The 19,470-nt window shown below is 47.4% G+C and overlaps 1 protein-coding gene across 6 annotated transcripts in view; it reads right to left on the reverse strand.

The window, feature by feature from the left end:
• Positions 1–19,470, reverse strand: part of KAT2B (lysine acetyltransferase 2B) — a 942,804-nt gene that overhangs the window by 226,340 nt on the left and 696,994 nt on the right. For all 6 annotated transcript variants that reach the window (XM_069648872.1, XM_069648870.1, XM_069648875.1 and 3 more), the window contains exon 11: positions 9,433–9,559. In XM_069648872.1, coding sequence (XP_069504973.1) covers positions 9,433–9,559 — 127 coding nt within the window. The remainder of the gene's footprint in view (positions 1–9,432; positions 9,560–19,470) is intronic.

A 19,470-nucleotide genomic window follows, 5' to 3' on the forward strand; every position in this document is an offset into this window, starting at 1 on the left:
CCGGACTTCTCGGAGCTTCCACGTCCGCTTCAGAGCCCCAAGTTGGGTCCCTTGAGGGGGATAGTGAGATGTCTGAACCTGATCCCTCACGGTCAGAGTCCTGTAGTTCTCCTTCTTCTTGCAGGGTAGGACAATCTTCCGGCGCGTGGGAAGCGGCCGTAATCCTTTTCGCCGAGCGAGGAGCTGGGCCCCGCTCGTCGACGAATGGCGTAGACTGTATCCGTGTCGGGGCCCCAGGCTGGGGTATTTGTGTGTCCAAACGCTGTAACAGTTTCTGTAGCGTATTTAGCACCTCCAAGGACAGAACCGCCTGGGGGTTCAGTAATGACGAGTTAGTAGGGATGGAACCCACACCCAAGAGAGACATTGCGCTGGTCGGTTGCAGACCCAGATCGGTTGGGCGCGCGACCGTGTCGCGTTCCTCGTCAGCCGACGAGATGGAGAAAGTCGCCTCTGGTTGAAGCAGGGCCTCCGGCGGGACAGGATCAAAGACCTCCGGCTGCCATCCCATCGACGGGACCACCGTCGACGATATGTTTCCTACCGCCGCAGTCTGACATGCGGGAGGAGCCGCCGATGATACAGGCGTCGACGAGCGGGCCGTTGGCGAAGCCAATGGCACAGGGCCTTGAAGTGTTCCCGCCCTTTTGGGGCCGACTTACTGGCCGCGGCCTCTCGACTCAAGGTAGACTTATGACGGTCTCCTGAGGAGGATTTAGATGATTCTTTTCTCTCCTTTTTAGATGAGGAGGAAGAAGACGGAGCCTTGTGTGAAGATGAGGAGGCTTTCGAATGTTTCTCCGAATGTTTCTCCGAGGGTCGTCTTTCGGCCGACTCCGAGGTTCGTTTATCGGCAGCACGTGCCTTCTTCGTCGGGGGTTCCGGCTTACTTTTTGAGGCTGTGGAGCCCACCTCCGATGCCGGGTACGCACCCGCTCCGTCGTTGAGCCAATCGACCAGGCGTCTTTTCCGATCTTTGAGGGTTTTCTGGGAGAAACCCTGACAGATTTCACAAGTGTCCGCCGTGTGGTGAGGATGAAGGCAGTAAATGCAGTTCATATGACCATCCCCCTCGTACACCTTCTTAAGGCCGCACATAGCACACGGACGAAACAACGCCTTTCCAGACATTCTCTTGAAAAGAACAAACAGTCGCAGAAGAACAGCCTAACCAAATAGTAGATACACGAGGAAATCCCACCACTTTGGAAGACGGTTGAAATTTGAGGGAGCCGCGGGGGCGGAGCTATATATACCCCTACGTCCTAGTGGCGCCGGCGTGCGCGGCCCAAAACGACATGGATAGGACACAAAAGTGTCTGAATTTTTTCCTATGGAACATGTCTATATAACTTACCGAGGATTCCCAGCCTGACGACGGGGAATATTCTAAGCATGTGAATCCATGAAAGATCCAATGCTGGAGAAGAGTAATATCGAAAAGAACCTCCCCTCCATTGCTGTCCCCTACGACGAAAAGGCGGAGGTTGGCGAACTGCAGCGCTCAACGACTTTGCTGCAGCTTTTGAGGTCTGCAACCTCTCAAGGCTCTCGTCAGCCTTGCTGCCAAAAAGACGTTCACCATCAAATGGAATGTTGAGGAGCCGGGCTTGCACATCAGGAGCAAACCCCGACTTCCGCAGCCACGCAAACCTGCGTATTACGGTGCTCGCCGCCATGGACCGGCTGACACCATCCGCAATGTCCAGACACGACTGAACGGACTCACACATGGCATCCTTGCCATCCTGCACCATAGCAAGGAAACGATCCCGTTCCTCCCCTTCGGGAATATGATCAGCCGCTAACGAAATACAGTTCCACAGAGTGTATGTGAAACGTGACAAGGCACAAACGGAGTTGGCTGCCTGTAAAGCCAAACCCCCTGAAGAAAACACTTTCTTCGCCCAGCCATCAAAACGCTTGTCGTCCCTATCAGGAGGGATGGTAGGATACGACACCTGCTTCGCTGGGGCTGTAGCCGCCTGCACCACCAAACTCTCTGGAGTGGGGTGCGTGGTCAAGTAGCAGGGGTCGCTATTGGCTGGATGGTATTTTCGCGGCAAAGACCTGCTCACTGCCGGGAGACTCTTCGGGGCAGTCCAAGCCGCTGCCACCCTTCTGTGCAAGGCCATATGGAATGGCAGTACCGGGTCAGTTGGTGGAACTTGGTCGAGGATATCCGTCAGGTCATCCTGCAGAAAATCCACTGGTGGCGCAGACCACCCCAAGTATTATGTGACCCTCGACATAAGGCGCCGGTACGGGGACTCAGCATGGGTGCCAGGCTCAGGCCTACAGAACTCCACCTCCGGAGAGGTGTCCAGACCACTGGCGTTGTGCAACGACTGACGCAGGTCTTCCATCTGGCTATGACCAGAGAAAATCTTGTCTGGTACCATATCAGGAACCAGCCCTTCCTCAGATCCCTCATCCACCTCAGAAATATAATCCAGAGGCTGGAATGTGGGCACAGAATAAGGGATAAAGACATTTTTAGCCTTGGCCAGAGCCTTTCTAGGGGGTTTCACCGTGCCACGGGGTACCTCTGACAAATCAACCTTGAAAGGCGTAGAGGGCGTCGATGGAATCGGCGTCGACGTCGAGCGTGGGTGTGGATGGCGTCGACGACTTCCTCGGAGGTGGAGCCTCGGGAGAGTCCCTCGACGACCTCTGTGCCAAAGGCGTCGATGTCTTCTTCTTCGAAGACGTCACAGGCTCCGACGGTCTAGAGGGCGTCGAGATCCGGGACCTGGAACGGGCATGACTAGAACGATTCCCCTTGTCTGAGTGGGACCTCTCCCGCGAATCGTGCCGACCACCCGAGCCTGAAGGCGTTCGAGTGGTGTCTCTAGTACGGTCACAGCCGGCTCCTCTCGGAGGCACGGACGGACTAGGGCCATGCGATTCAAAAATCGCCAACATCTCCTTACGGAAGGAAGCCCATTCCTCAGGAGTCGAATGCTTGGTGGGACAAGCAACCCGCCGACCGGCGGCATCCTCAGACGACGACCGGGAAGGTGACCGATGGCGGCACTTCCGTGAGTGCCCCGAAGAGGCAGAGGAATGGTGGGACCTCCTCCGGGACAGAGATCTCCCGGACAGACGACGACGATGCGGAGAGTCGCCCCTCAAATCGTCAGTCGAAAGCCCAGAGGACCTCGGCTTACGAGGCTTGGTCACCTTACCAACAGAAAGCTTCTTCTTACGCTCCTGCAAGACCTTCGACGTAAGCGACTGGCAGTGCACAAAATCATCCGTGTCGTGGTCCTCACCGAGGCACCAGAGCCAGGCGTTGTGCGAGTCCGTCAACGACATCTTGGACCCGCAGACCCGACACTTCTTAAAACCCGGCCACGAGGTGGAAGAAGACGAAGACATCATGAAATCTTCACAAACGAACAGGTCGAAGAACCGAAAGAACAGTAATTTAGAAGAACCGAGGTGCGCCGAGATCTCCGAAGCGAACACGTTCACGGAAAAAACGGAACTGAGGCTACTGTTGTGCGTCCTACTTATAACATCCGGTGACGTCGGCTCGACGGAGTCCCTCGAGAACAGCGTATCAACGTCATTGACGCAAGACGCAGAACATATTCCGAAGCAGCACTGCTGTGGTGATTACCTGTCATAGATATGGAATACGTCGGAGGACCCAATACCCTCTAACAGGTTATTTGAGCCATGTTTGTTCGCAGTGGAGCGGTTACCACATTCTGGTCCCGCTATGTCTCTGCTCTGGTGCAATGAGTATGATCTCTTGGAGGCACTGAAATGCCTCCCAGTTTGGAGGAAAGGAATGCATGATGCGATACATCTAGCTAAAGTCGCGTTAGCTTCTCTCTTGCAAGGGCAATTCCACTGTGAGTGACAACCATTTTATTTGGTATTTTGAATGGCTTATTCCTCTCGATGAAGCATGCAGACTGGGCTGGAAGACTGAAACAATGGGTCGGGGAATGTACTGTTATTTGTAAACAGTTTTAAGTGATTTCAGTCTGAGTCAGATTAGACCAAGTAAACAAGACACTGGCTCAGCTGTGTTAAACTCACAGTTCATATTCATGATGGACTAGAAATTGTATCATTGTGTTTTAGTATGTTTATATTTATTGATGAAAAACTTGTTACAAATGAGTGATTTGATGAATTGTGTGAGTATGAATGTAGTATGGTTGAAGTGTGGTTTGTTGTGGTTTTAGATGGGAATGATGTATCATCAGTCCAATTATGAATTTGATGGATTGATCAACACATTTTTTGATATTTACATCGATATGTGTTTTTATAATTATGAGATCAGTTTTTTTACAATGATTTGTTCCATATATGTTAATAAAAAATATTGAATTGTGTTAGAGCGTCTACTGGGTTGCATTCAATTTGTTTCATCTCAGGATTTGGTTTTTTGAAAGACGCGTTTCTCCATAGCTGTTTCCTGCATCGTGACGTCAGCATGATTATGTAGACAGGTGTATTACACGGGGACTCACCACATAAACACAACAGTACTCTGACCTTCTATGTTAATCTCTTTATTGTTCTATCCGGGCCAGGTCACAGTACTTAGATATTCCTGGTATCCCCTGTTACTCTTGTGTTTTGGAGAATGAAACAATGACCTCTTGATTAAGATAGAAGTCTTTAGGGATGAAAGAATGACTGCACATAGTTTCACCTTGACCCTATGGAAAACAGTGTAAGCGCCCTTTGAAAAAAAGGACAGCAATTCACTAATCTGTCTTGCAGATGTTATTGACATAAGAAAAGTGGTTTTACAGGATTACTGAATGCCCAATAAAACCCAAGGTACAATTTGTTTTTTCGTCTTCTGGTAGCACATGGTCTTTCCTAGAGTTGTCAAGGCACAGTGGTTTATTTTTCCCATCCTTTTTCACTTTTAGAAACACTGTTTTTAAAACACGGCATAAGTAGCCAGCAGATACCCATGTGTGTCTGGTGTTTTCCGGTGTGTGGACACATGATATGATATGATATGATATGATATGGCATTTATAACGCGCCTATACACAAGTGTTTCAAGGCGCGACGAGGCAAGGGGGGGAACAATGGGAGGACAAACAACGATCCTACTAGGCCAGGTGTCATTCAGATCGCGCAAGTGCAAGGGAAGGGGGGAAAAGGAAAAGTGCGAAGGGAGAGGGGAAGTGCAGTACATGGGAAGTGGAATAAATATGACACATAAATAGCCAGCTAGTGGCAAGTGCAAGGAAGTGCAGACGTAAGTGCTAGAAGGGGGGGACTGATGGGATACAGAAAAAGGTCCCCAAGTGCAGGGGTTGCCAGGGAGGCAGTGCAGGTGGGTAATTGATGGGGCCTGGGCCAGAGATCAAAAGGGTGGCCAGGTAGCCAGTGCAATTTCGGTCAGGAATTCAGCAAGGGAGAGGAGGATAGAAAGCAGAAGCAAAGAGGAAGGTTTTGAGGTGTTTCCTGAACCGGAGATGGTTCTCCTCAGTTTCAGGGATGCAGGAAGGCTGTTCCAGAGAGAGGCCCCTGCTGAAGAGAGTAATCTGCCACCAACTCGTTGCTTGGAGAAGCGAATGACCCTAAGGGAGTTGGAGGCAGATGAGTGAAGAGCTCGAGAAGAGAGATATTTAGGTAGAGAGAGTTGAAGGTATTTCGGTCCCAGACCCCAGAAGGCATTGTGTACAATGCAGAGGGTTTTGAACTTAATCCTCGCAGCCACTGGGAGCCAGTGCAGAGATTTCAATCCTGGAGATAAAGTCCCTGGGCTTGAGGCCAAGGACAAGTCTTGCAGTCCATGCCACTCTTCTTACTGCAAAATCGTGAATCTCTCGCCATTCTATTTTGGAAATTAGGCAGTTGTTATTAATCTCCAATCCTTTCATCTTTTGGTACATTTGTATACATTACTGTTTGTTTTCTATTTTAAACAGGGTCCTATGAATTAGTGGTCCTGATGAAGACATCCCAATATTCCATCTCGCCGAAACATCTACCACTATTTGGCTTGTGTTTCACTTCTCTGATTGTGGCCATCTAGACGTTGACTCGCTGTATAACAACTAGGCTGTTTCTCGAGAAGTGACCATGCTATATTATGTACATTTTTGAAGTGTTGAGGCTGTTAGGCAGATTTTTTCAAGAGCCATAATTAAGGCTCCATTCTGAGTAGTATAATTTTCAGACAGATTCAGCACTTTCTGCAAACTTTGCTATATGTCTTTTTTATGAAATGTGACGTTCTATGTTTCAGGCTATATGTTTTCTGTTCTTAGTAGTTTTCTCATTTGTTGTGCTTCATGTATTTGTGTTTTACTTGATATCCCAATGGATGATAGTTATGAATAAATTAATCCTATCGCAGATTACAAGTTTATGCCATACATGAATCTGTTCGTCTTGACTGCCTTTAAATATTGTGTTTATTAGGTAAAACATTTGAAATTAGTATTGTTAGTGGGATGTGCTAGGAACATTTTTGTGTTATATTCTGTATTTTCCCCAGTTACGAGGCATCAGGGGTTTCCATTCTGTTGTTTCTTCATGCATATCTGCTCTGCCTCCAATTTAGAGAAGCAGCAGAAGTGTGTTCAGACGGCGCTTAAGTTGTGACACAATCTACTAGAGGTAAAGAAACCAGAATTGGTTGAGCCGGAATGGGAACCAGTAAAGGCTTCAGTATTAGAGGCCGTAAATGGTCCTTCAATTGATCTAAAAAGGAGTCCAGAATTTGTCAGAGGACACGGTCTGTATCACTTTAGTACTTACCATCCCCACCAGGTAGAGAATGCAAAACTGGAAGAGACATTCTACTGGCTTGTAAATCTGAGGAAACCGAAATAATCTGTTCGAAATGTCATGTAGAAGAATGGATTGTGGATTTGAGTATAAACCTTTGACCCAGTTTAAGGCCTGAGGAACAACTGGTACCTTTGGTGTGTGACTGGGGGAAGGTGAAATCTATTCCCAATGTGAAGAATACACCACGGTGTAACCATGGTTTTGGAAAGTCTTGTATGTGAAGACACCACTCAAATCAAGGGAGCTCTGTGCCAGATGATCATTTCTTAACGGCGAGAGTCCATTTTGTGGCTCCTTTAAGATTTTATCAGATTGAATAGCTGATCTGGTGCCACATGAAATCCAGCCCGAGACCTGGAAGCTTTCCTTCACAGAGGTACCTTGCAATTGTACTTTGAAATGTCGTGCCTTGAAACTCGTGTGTATAGGCGCTTTATGAATGCCATATCATATCATACCTGTGTTGTGTCTGCCTAAATTTGGATGACGAAGGGCGGCATAGAAAGTCACTGGCTGAGTCACCACAAAGACTAATGGGAAACGCCCCGTTCATCTAAATCACCTGACAGCTTGCAACCTTTCACAAAAGAGATGGTTGTGTCTCTTACCACCTCCTCCCCCGTGACCTCTGAGCTAAACTGTAGCAAACTGCACAGGTGCTCACTAATTGGAAGTTTCGGAGGCACATAAAATGTGCTTGTTGAGGGGAAGCTTATGAAAACACCCACCAGATATGATACATCACTACAATCCGGTTTCGTATTGCATGTGTAGAGAGAAGTCGCCTAGTTCATGGAATCTCTGGCCCAGTGCTAAGAATGTTTTCAATCACCAATTAAAAAACAAAAAACATACACAAACATGGTCTGTGGCTCAGTGGGCTAATGTATCCACTACAGGGATCTACGTGTAACCTCATGGTCACAGGTTTGAATCCCAGCAGGTCCACTAAGGTCAGTAAAAGGAGAACTATTAAGTAGAATAACAATAAACATCTGTTATCAGTGTCACAAGACCGCACTGGGGTGAATGTGCACTCTGTAAATACACCTGTATGTAGTGTCATAATCAGTACAGCTGATAGAACAGTGGAGAGAACTGTTGCTTCCTAACCTGCCTAATAGGTTAAAAAAGCAGGAAAGGGTTTCACAGTTAGATGCTCTATAGCGGTAGGCTCTGCACATGAGAGAACAAAAGCTTTAAAGTGACATCAGACCTTGTGGGCTTACAGTCTGGTGCAGGCACATCCCAACCAGGCTGGGCAACAGAGAATGAGGAGAGCAGGGCGAGATAGAACATATGGCAACTTTTCTGTTTACGATGTGAAACAAGCATGTTTATGCTCATTCTTTCCCCCAGCTGGTAAATGTGCATCTCCACATGCAAAACCACCCCCACATAATAGCAATGTTAATAAGTCTTTCTTCGCAGTCACACCAGATGTCTGGGATCTGAATTATGCTCATTTGTCCATAGTTCGTCTAGACAAAAAGCTCTATGGTGTACTGACATACCAGTGTGGTGAGCTTTCACTGCCTCGCAGTGAACTCAAATGGGAAGAGGGATGAGCTCAGCATGAAGGTTTGCAGCCAGTACCACAAAACTACTATATAAAGAGTATGGCCTCATTACACGGTAGGCGGTAAGGGTTTACCGGTACCGGTAAATCCTTACCGCCTTACTATGAGGTCCCTTTGCGGGTTGGGGAATTTAACGCCTGCTTTTTGCAGGCGTTAAAAATCCAACCCGCAAAGGGACCAGGGAGCTAATTACGGTACCGCAATTTGCGGTACAGTAATTAGCGCCTTCCCCATTCCCATTATGCCCTATGGGGCAAAAATGGGAATGGGGAAGGGCAATGGAGGAAGGAGGAATTACTCCCTTCCCAACCTTGGAATAGGGCGGTAATTCCCCTTTCCTCCAAGGCAGTACCGGTAAATTACCGGCATGAACCATGGCGCTAATAGCGCCATGGTTTACTGCCTACCGTGTAATGAGGCCCTATGTAAATGTCTACATGTAAGTAGTGCTTAATGCTGCCATTTAGCTGTTTTCAAGCCCTTTCAATTTTGCCAGCAAATATTGGGCCCAAGACAGAAAGATGGGCTTGCAATGAAGTGCCGGCATCATGAAGTGAATCACCCACCATGAGAAGTTGAAAGCAAGGCTGAGCCGGGCAAGGTTTCTTGGCACATAGGCACATTTTAAGTAAGCGCTGAGAAGCAACACTGAGAAAAATAGAGTCGACATAGCCTAGTGGTTGTCAGTTTGGGAAGCAGTGTCATGGTTGTTTTGAAGATGGTTGGCAGGCTCGTGGCTACTGTATTAGAACAGGCGAACTAATAGACTGAAATGTTACAGAGACATATTTCTAGTGGTTAATAAACAGTGGGTCAGTCATTTCTGCACATTTCTCACCACTTCTGCAACCAAAGAGAGCGTGTGCACTAATGTCAAGAATACATTCCTGTGCCAATGAATATTTGCATTTGTCTACATTTTGGTCTACAACAAAATCAGCATCTAGTAGCTGCATACTATAAACCCAATCTTCTGTTGAGTAGCAGTCTGCCAACTCTATCGGGAAGATAACACAGGGAATACAGAACACCAAAAGGAGAAACTGCTTGGCTTTATTAGACGTACCTTGACTTGTTCATTGGAAGTCACAGCACAAAACACAATTTCAGTAAAACCCTGAGGTGAGAACATTCGGAAGCAAATCCCACCGATCACGCGGCCATCTTTGACGAGAGCGAGTGTCTTGTGCTTCCTGAGCAGAGAAAGAGAGGGAGATACGTTTAAGTCTTGATAAATCATTGAGTTATGCTGGCAGGGGGGCATGCAATGCGTGATTTAAGACACATGATTTTCAAATGCCCAAATGTGTCTGTTTACAGGAGGACCACGGAGGGCATATCATGAGCATTCCTGCCATGTGAATGAAGATCATTATTTCAAACTCATGGTGGAGTGAAAATAGGACTGAACTTTACTCTAGTGCAGCCTTCAGGGTACTAATTGCCATTGCAATTATAACCGTACATGCCAATTGGAAAAATGCAAAGCAAGTCGCCTATGCCAAGTATTGGAATTTGCTTTGGAAATAATTTCTGGTATTATATATAAGCATGTAGTCACCTTTGAAAAAAAACTGGTTCCATTGGAAAACTTCCTAGATAAGGTGCCAACAAAAGGTATGGAGCCCCCACCATATTGAAGGTTAGAAAGCCACTGGGAGCTTCTTGCCGATGAGTCCTTGAGACACTAATGTGCTCTCTACCTCACTGCAGTGGCCATAATGTGTTAGACATATATCGTTCAAAGGTACTGCCTCAATTGATCAATTTTTCGAAATTCTAAATGATCAGGTTGAAATTAACAAATCCAAAAACCAATCGATATAAAATGAAATGACCGAAACTTCAATAGATGGACAAATATTTCAAAATCATCTGAAGCTTAACATGGTGTATTCACAGATGGTAAAATATGAACATGTTTTTTTTAAAATAAATATAGATATGTCCATACACATTAAAGAACGACACATTTTCAAATACAACAGTAAAGTGTGCATGCGTTTTCTCGTACTTAGAGGGGTTTGTAACTCGTACTGTTGAATGTTGAAGCAACCTGTGCTATCGAACTTGTCTAGCGAAGGTAAAGGGGGCGTCTGTCCTTATTCTAAGTGGCGTAATTTCATTGGGTTGGCAAATGGGTAACGGGAAAGGGAGGTTGATTTGTGGGCGCTGGAGGGGTCTTTGGATAATGGCACAAAACGTGCAGGTAGTTTTGTCATATGGAGGTATATGGATGTGGGAGTGCTGTCTTTTTTCTTATGTGGAACGTAGTTTTTATTTTGCATAAGGGATGTGAGGTTTGATTTTGGGGTACATAAATGCACATAAGGTTCTAGGATTGATTGGATGACTGATGAGTGATTTTAATGTTAAAATCATATGGAATTTTATTTTCCTGTAAAATATAGTGCATTATTTTATATTTGTTTCTTTTACTAAATTACACTTTTGTATTCCCTTAATTGCTTTACTTCTTGAAGCCCAGATGACCTTTTCGTTGATGCAACTTCCTCTCTGAAGAGCTGGTGGTAATGTTTGAATCTACACGTGTTGGAGTGTTTACTTTTAGAACTGTTCAATTTCATGCTTCTGCGCCATGTGCATTATTTTGAATGGGAAATAGCTGTTTACTGACACATCTGTTTCAAATGTGTGCAACTCAAACTAAAGAGCTTCTATCACTTCATTTCCTAGCAAGGGAAGTAGCTCCAGTTGAAATTAAGTAACATTTCTCTTTTGTAACACCATCCTTGTCTGAACTACGTGTGTGTGTGTCTGCCTCCCTGTATGCAGTGTTTTGTGGTGTTTGCATTTCGTGTGATGTGCATCCGCATACCTTGGTTTGACAAAACACATTTTAGGATTTCTATATACGTTTCAGTTTTATAGACACTTATACATTATGCCTTACATTAATCTGTAGCGTTCAGTTGGAAGGGATTGATGGAACTTGTGAATCTATATGGACTGGTCATAATCCTCTTTAGTTTTGGCTATTATTTCCTATAAAACAAAACTGTTGCATAGAAGAACAAGTTACTTATCAACTGGTAACGCTCTTTCGATTGGCTGTTCCTCCAACGTATTCCGCATCCTAGACATGTAATGTCCGCTGTGTACTTTGGAAACTTTTTCGGCAGAGGGCGTCCTGCCTTGATGGTGTTGGGTCGATGTTTCTAAAAGGCACTGGGGTAACAGGTGCCCCTGAAGCCCCCGCGGTGCGCGGTGCCCCACCAGCACATGTCCTGGGGTGGGGCCCCACTTGAAACAAAAAAGTTTTTTTCTCAAAAAAAAGTTTTGTTTTGAATTCACTCTGCATTAATAAAGAAATTATTTCTGTAACAGAAATATTTTCTTTATGAAGGCATAGTGACTACAAAAAGACACGTTCTTTTTGAAGGCTGAGGGCTCCCCCCCAACCCATGACATGGAAGACCCTAGGCTGGAGGGCTCCATGTCATGGGCTGGGGAGAGCCCTATGACTTCAAAAATAAATAGTTTATTTTTGAAGTCACTCTGCCTTCATAAAGACATTATTTCCATTATGGTTTGGTCCTTAACTGAATAATTTCTTAATGAAGTTAGAGTGACTTCAAAAAGAAACAATGGGGCTCATTCCGACCATGCTGGCCCGAAAACAACGGTGCTGGTAATCTTACCCACACAGTTGTTTTTTGGACCAGCATATTACAGGTCTACCTGCTGGGGCAGCTGTGCCCGACAGTTCTGACCCTGTCGGGCACAGCATCTACGGTAGGCAGACACGTCACGGAAGCACCGACACTGTTGTTGTGCTGTCCTATGGGACTCCACAGGAATGGGGATTACCGAAATTACCAGCGCCTGACATCCTTACTGCTGGACTTGGAAGAGGCCAGTGGCACCAGGAAGTCAGGCGCCGGTCATTTATTTATGGGTCAGGCGGCAACCAGCGGTAGCACCGGCACGGTTACCGCCGGAACCCGTAATGAGCCCCAATTTCTTTTTGAAGTAATAGGGCTTCCCTGAACCCCATGACGTGTGCGTGTGAGTGTATGGTGAAAGGGTGCACACTTAAATGTATAGGTTGCTGCCTGTATGAGCGTATGGTGAAAGGGTGCTCACTGTGCTCAGAGAGGCACAGCTTCACCTAACTGATGAGGCCCAACAAGGTTGAAAAACGTGTATGGGGTTGCTGTTGGTACTCTTGTTCAGAGAGGAATTTCCATAGCATTTCGGTGCTGGTCTGCCCATGTCGGCGTGACCAAGACTGATATGCAAATGGATATTTCCCATCTGTGAAAGGTACAGTGAGCAAAAAGCGTGTGCTGCAAACTCTCACCTCACAACATGTTATCATGCTATGTTCTTTCTGGAGAGGAGCACCTGCTACCCTTTTTTATGGTGAAAGGGTGCACACAAATGTATGGGTCGCTGGGTGTGCGTGGGTACGGTGAAATGGTGCACACTTAAATGTATGGGTGGCCCTGTATAGTGAAAGGGTGCACACTTAAATGTACGGGTGGCTGCTTAAGTGTGCCTGTATGGTGAAAGGGTGCACACTTAAACGTATGGATGGCACACATGGTGAATGGTGTGTGTGTTTGTGTACAGGGGCACACCAAAACCTACATTTCGGGGGGGCTAACCCTTCAAATGTTGGGAGAGGCGCTAACTTCATGGGTGGTGGGGGGACGCAAACGTATTTGTGTGGGGGCATCTAACTTCTTTACGCGTTTTAATGAGACTATTCTAGTGCAGCTTCAATGTTACAAGCAGTAACTCTCTCCTTTAAGTCTCCTATTCCCTCTCTACCCTTCCAATCACTCCCCTGGCATGCAAGTACTAGACCCACATCGTGATTTCAATTGCCTAAAAAATGTGGCATTTGAATGCGGGTACTAGCAGTGAAATGCTTTACGTTGGTAATTGCTGGGCCCTTATTAACAGCAAAACCCAGATGCCGTTTAACATCTGTGTCCTGTTCTGTCCGGCAACTGCTCTAAAGGTCTGCCAGGTTGAGTCAACATAGCCCAAAATGTCAGGGGGGGAGTGCTGAAGCCCAGTCAACTCAATGGTGTGGCGCCACTACTTGTGTTTAATGACTTGATTACTCTTAGCCCTATTCTTCCTTGTCCCAGTACCTTGTATGAGGCAGTACTTGTGTACTCAGCCTCATACACAAGTACTGGGATGAGGTAGAGGTACATGGAGGTAATGCCTGACTTACCTACCTGTAATCTTCATTACTCCTAGTCCCACTCTTCCTCATCCCAGTACTTACCTATGTGGCAAGGAGCCTCATACGTAAGCTCTGGGACAAGGAAGAGGGACGTGGAGGCCATTCCTGGCCAAGAAGCTGATTCTGGAGGTTTGGGGTAAGGGGTGGGAGGGAGAGGGGATGTGTGGGGGGGTGGCGGGATTGTGCAATAAATCATAATGGTTGTCTATGTCCAGGCTAAGCAGGCATTATATGTGGTATGGTATTAGTGGCTAGAGAGGCATTTTGGTGCAGCCAGTCTAGTCATTCCTGGTATGACTTTCTTTTAACTGGGAATTTCTAATAAAGCAGTCCTGCTAAGTGTAATTACCTGGCTAGATTGGCATTTTGGTGCTGCCAGTCTAGCCATTTCTTACTGCAGCATTGTATATTTTTCTGGGCATCTGTGATAAAATGATATGGTAAAAGTCATTTATAACGCGCCTGTACACAAGTGTTTCTATGGGTGACAAGACAAGGGATGGAAGATAGAGGGAGGACAAGACAAACAATCTCACTAGGCCTTGTATCATTGTGAGAACGAGAGGTGCAAGAGGAAAGGGAGGGGGGAAGTGCAAGGGAGAGGGGAGGGGAAAACAGGGCTGCAATGCTCTGAGTATGTGCAGCCAGGGCAGCGGACTATGGGTAGTGCAAGGCGAACAAGGGGCTGCAGGGTTACAGTTACAGCCCCTAAGTGCATGGTAGGCACGGAGACAGTGCAAGGGTGACCGATAAAGAAAGTGCCTGGACACAGAGAGACTCTGAAGGTATCCAAGCAACTGGTCGGTACAGCAGAAAGGTAGGTCAGCAGGGGAGGGAGAGAGAAATCAGAGGAGAAAAGGAAAGTTTTGAGCTGCTTTCGAAACTTCAGATGGTCCGGCTGAAGTTTGAAGGGGCAGGGAGGCCATTCCAGAGGAAGGCACCAGCAGAGGAGAGAGATCTACCCCCCGCTCTCTGCCTGGAGAAGCGTCTAACCCTTAGAGAGTTGGAGGTAGCTGAGCGAAGGGCTCGAGAAGGAAGGTATTTTGGAAGAGAGCGTCGGATGTAGTGTGGGTCCCGGCCCCAGAAAGCCTTGCGGAAATGCAAAGGGTCTTGAACTTGATCCTTGTAGCTACCGGGAGCCAGTGGAGAGATTTCAGGGCTGGAGAGATATGATCCCTGGGCTTGAGGCCAAGGATAAGTCCTGTTCTGGATTAGTTGCAGATGACAGAGTAGAGGAAGGCAGAATAAGAAAGAGAAACAGAGAACCAGGGCTCTGGATACAATGAGCTTCTGGTGGAAAGTGAGAAAGGGAAGAGTCCCTTTGAGGAGTAGCAGCTGGTAGTGGAACGTCTTGGTGACATCCGAGATGTAAGGAGAGAAAGAGAGAGTGGCATAGAAGATGACCCCAAGGTTTTTTGCCTCACAGGAAGGTGAAGGAAGAGGGCCCAAGGCGGACGGCCAGAGTGAGAGAGGGAAAGCTGGTGCCAGGGTCCCAATGAGAAGGATCTCCGTCATACTGGCATTAAGGCAGAGATCATTGGAGGCGCACCAATCCTGAATCGCGGATAGACAGTCAGGAATGAGCGAGAGAGGAGAGGAGACTGAGGGGAACCTGAAGGAAAGCTGAGTCATCTGCAGAACACTGAAAGTTAGAGGAGAAGGTAGAGATCAGGTGGGCCAACGGGGCCAAGTAGAGGGTGAAAAACCAGGGTGAGAGTACAAAGGCCTCGGGAACGCCACACGTAGAGAGAGGTGGCTGAGAGATTGGGATCAGGTTGGACCTGGGAGGGAGGGGGGGCAGTCCAAGAGGACGGAGGTCCGTCACTCCAGGGCCTGATCTGTGATGCCAAGGTTCTCACAGAGTCAATTATCATAATAGCGTTGTTGACTGTGTCGAAAGCAGAGGTAAGAAGGAGGGTGAGGAAAGAAGGAATGCTGGAATCAAGGTTAGAGAGCAGATCTTCATGGGTGTTCAGGAGAGCAGTTTCCATGCCTCTGGCATCTCTGAAGCCAGGCTGATGATCATGGAGACTACTAACAGATTCAGTTTGGAGAGTAAGCTGGGAGATGGCAAGCTTTTCCAAGAGTTTGTCCAAGAAAGGGGTGATGGAGATTGGGCAATAGTTTTCCGGGCATGTAGGATCAGCAGCCGGCTTCTTGAGGAGTGGGTGCACAAGGATGTGCTTAAGGGGAGAGGGGAACATTCCAGTGGCTAAAGAGTGATTACAAAAATCGGCCAAGGCTGGAGCGAGGGTGTCAATATGGTTCTTGATGGTTCTGGAAGAGCAGGGAAGCACCTGTTTGTGCAATGCTTTCATAGATCAGACTTGTCTTGAAACCTTATCAGGTGTTGTCAGAGAGAAAGAGGAAAAGGAGGGGGAGAGAGGTAGAGAAGGCCAAAGGGGGCAAGAGAGGAAGAGGGAGAGGAAGAGGAGATAGAGGACAGGATGTCCTGAGATTTAGCGGAGAAGTGAGAGGCCAGAGCCGTACAGAGGGCCTTGGAGGGAACAGGAGAGGTAGAGACTGCAACAAGATCGACCAGATCCTTGCATATTTTAAACAGTTTGGCCGTGTTGGTAGAGGCCGCGGAGGCGCAGGCTTTAATGTGTGCTCTCTTCTTGTTGAGTGTTATTGCTTTGACTGGCATTTTGGTGCAACCAGTCTAGGTATGTCTAAATGTGGCCTGGCATGCTTTACTGTAATGTTATTATGTGTCTGCACTTGTCTACATTGTGCAGCCAGTTGGACATGTTTTCATTGTGGAATGGCATTTCTAATAGCAAAGCATTAATGTTCCTGTGCACTGTTGGTGACTTACATGTATTGGATTGGTGTTACCCTACAAAACAACTGCAAACACTGTGGCTTTACAGCCAATTTTTCTCAGAAAGTGTGCTGTATATTGTATTAAAATACATATTTATATTTTTCTCCTAGTGCAGTGTGCGGCATACCCCTTCAGCAGAACGTTCGTGTATATTGGGCAAGCTTGACAATCTAGGACGGCCCAGAGTATGGCGCGGCCTGAGATTTGTTACCAAGTTGGGGGGGGGGGCCCTCAGCATGGCTCGCAGGAGGGGGCCCACCATTTTCTGTTACGGCCCTGCTCGAAGGCCTCCGTCGAGGGCGACTTCACCGGATGTGTGACATGCATATATACACTGTCTGCTTGACTGCACATAGCCTTACGGAAACGTAAACTGCAATCGCATATAAAATACTCCAGAGGGGCAGGCTGGGATGGCAATGTGGAATACATTATAGGAACATCCAATCGAAAGAACGTTACCAGTTGGTAAGTAACTTGTTCTTTGAATGGATTGTGTCCTCCAACGTATTCCACATCTTTGACATACTCCCAAAGCATTACCAGAAAATGGATGAGGGAAAAGAATTTAGAGTACCCAATCAGATGGCGGAATAAAGAACCGCCTTACTAAAGGCCATATCTTGACCATGGATCGTATCGAATAATGTTTAACAAAGGTGTGGATAGAAGCCCATGTGGCTGCATCACAAAGATTCCTTAGAGAACTCCCCATTGTAGGACAGTGGAAGAAGCCACACCCCTAGTGGAATGAGCTCGCAACCCTTCCGGAGGGTCCTTACCCGCAAATCGGTAACATTCAGTAATGGTGAAGATAATCCACCTAGACAAGGCCTGTTTGGTAACAGCCTGGTCCAATCGGTGTCCAGCATATCCCACAAAGAGTTGATTGTCCACTCTGACCCTGGACATCCTAGAAATATAAAAGCTCAGAGCTCTCCTAGGGTCCAACCTATGGAGTCGCTTCTCTTCCTTAACAGGATGAGGAGGAGGATAGAAAGACAGAAGAACCACTTTTTGGCTTAAATGAAATTCAGACACTACCTTAGGTAGAAAGGAAGGACGTACCCTCAGTACAACCCTATCCCTGTGGAACACAGTAAAGAGTGGCTTACATAAAAGTGCCTGCAATTCACTCACTCTGCGAGCGAAAGTAACCGCAACCAAGAACACTGGCTTCAAAGACAATAATCTCAAAGGACTAGAGTTCAAAGGTTCAAAAGGAGCACCCATCAGGATATCAAAACCAAATTCAGATCCCAAACTGGCACCTGGAAAGGGGACGGTGGGAACACATTAGTGAGCCCTTTAAGAAATTGGGAAATCAAAGGAATCTTAAAGTAAGAACATTCTTCAGACAAGCGATTGAAGATAGACAGCGCCGCCAGTTAACCTTTAATGGTACCCACTTGAAGGGCCCTGTGGGCCAAAGAAAGTAAGAAAGACAAAACCACAGGAATGGAACACCGAAAAGGATCAACATGTTGTTCTCTGCACCAGTCTCAAAACTTACGCCAACGGCAACAGTACAGGGATTTTGTTGCTGGCCTCCTGTCTGAAAGCAACACCTGCATCACATCATCCGGGAGGTCCCAATCCTTATACCTCAACCTTTCAGATACCAAGCGTGAAGATTGAGAGTCCTGACCTCTGGATGGAGAACCTGACGCCCGCCCGTTGCGCGAGAGCAGATCCTCTCGGTAGGGAAGACGGCGTGGAGGGCAGATGGACATTTCTAGAAGGTCCGGGTACCACCCTCTGCTGGCCCAATCCGGTGCAATGAGGATCATGTGGGATCCGAACCTCTGTAACCTCCTTAACACTTGAGGAATGATGGGGACTGGAGGAAACACATACAGCAGTGGGAATTACCAATCCACTACGAATGCGTCTCATAAGGCTCCTCTCGGAGGAAATTCCCTTGAGCAGAATCTCTCGCACTTCCGGTTGGCACTGGTGGCGAAGAGATCCACTTGTGGGGTTCCCCAAAGGACGAAGATCTCCAAAAGGACTTCCTGAGCCAACTCTCACTCGTGAGAGATGGTACTCTGCCTGCTCAGAGTGATGAACTGCCGAGAGCGAAATTCCTTGCTACATTGCCAAGAACCATAGCTGCATTGCCACTCTGCACAACGGGAGTGACCCTACCCCCCTTTTTTGTTGAGGTAATGCATGGACACTGTGTTGTCCGTCATGATCAGGACACTCTTCCCCGCACAGACGGCAGAAAAGACTTCAGGACCAGTTAGATGGCCCTCAGCTCTAACAGGTTGTTGTGGAGTTTAGACTCCGACATAGACCAACAACCGCTGGCGGTCAAGTCTTCGGCATGAGCTCCCCATCCTGTGAGGGAAGCGTCCGTCACTACAGTCACCTCCGGCCACGGTTGCCAAAACGGCTCTCCCTTCATCAGGTTCCCCTCGTTGGCCCACCACAGAAGATCCTGGGAGACTGAGATTGGAATCTGAACGGGATCCAACATCTTGCCTGAGAACTGTGACCACTGCATCTCGGGGACCCATTGCAGGGGTCTCATACTCAGCCTAGCCTCTGGCACCAGAAAAATGCAGGATGCCATGAGGCCGAGCAACCTTAAGAATTTGAAAGCAGGGAGACTCTGGGCTTGTTGAAACTCATCCACCATCTGCACAATGTGATGAGCCTTTACCTTGGGAGGCGAGCACTTCCCCAAGGACGTGTCCAACACAGCCCGATGTACTGGAGCTGTTGGAGAGGTTTCAGATGCGACTTCTTTAAATTGAGGGAAAAGCCCAGCTTGTGGAGGGAGCGGCAAGTGAGACCGAGGTGATCCAATGCTTGTTCGGGTGAACACGCATGGATCAGCCAGTCGTCCAGGTAGGGGTAGACGTGAATCCCCTCTTGCCAGAGATATGCTGTCACCAACACCATGAGCTTGGTGAAGATGCTCGGGCGGAGGTCAATCCGAACGACAGAACCCGAAACTGAAATTGCAAATCGTCAGACGCAAACCTCAGGTTCTTTCTGTGCTTGGGATGAATCGGCACATGAAAGTAAGCATCCTGTAGGTCCAG

This window comes from Ambystoma mexicanum, chromosome 2q (assembly GCF_040938575.1).
Source record: "Ambystoma mexicanum isolate Mex_15411 chromosome 2q, UKY_AmexF1_1, whole genome shotgun sequence".
Classification (NCBI taxonomy): Eukaryota; Metazoa; Chordata; class Amphibia; order Caudata; family Ambystomatidae; genus Ambystoma; species Ambystoma mexicanum.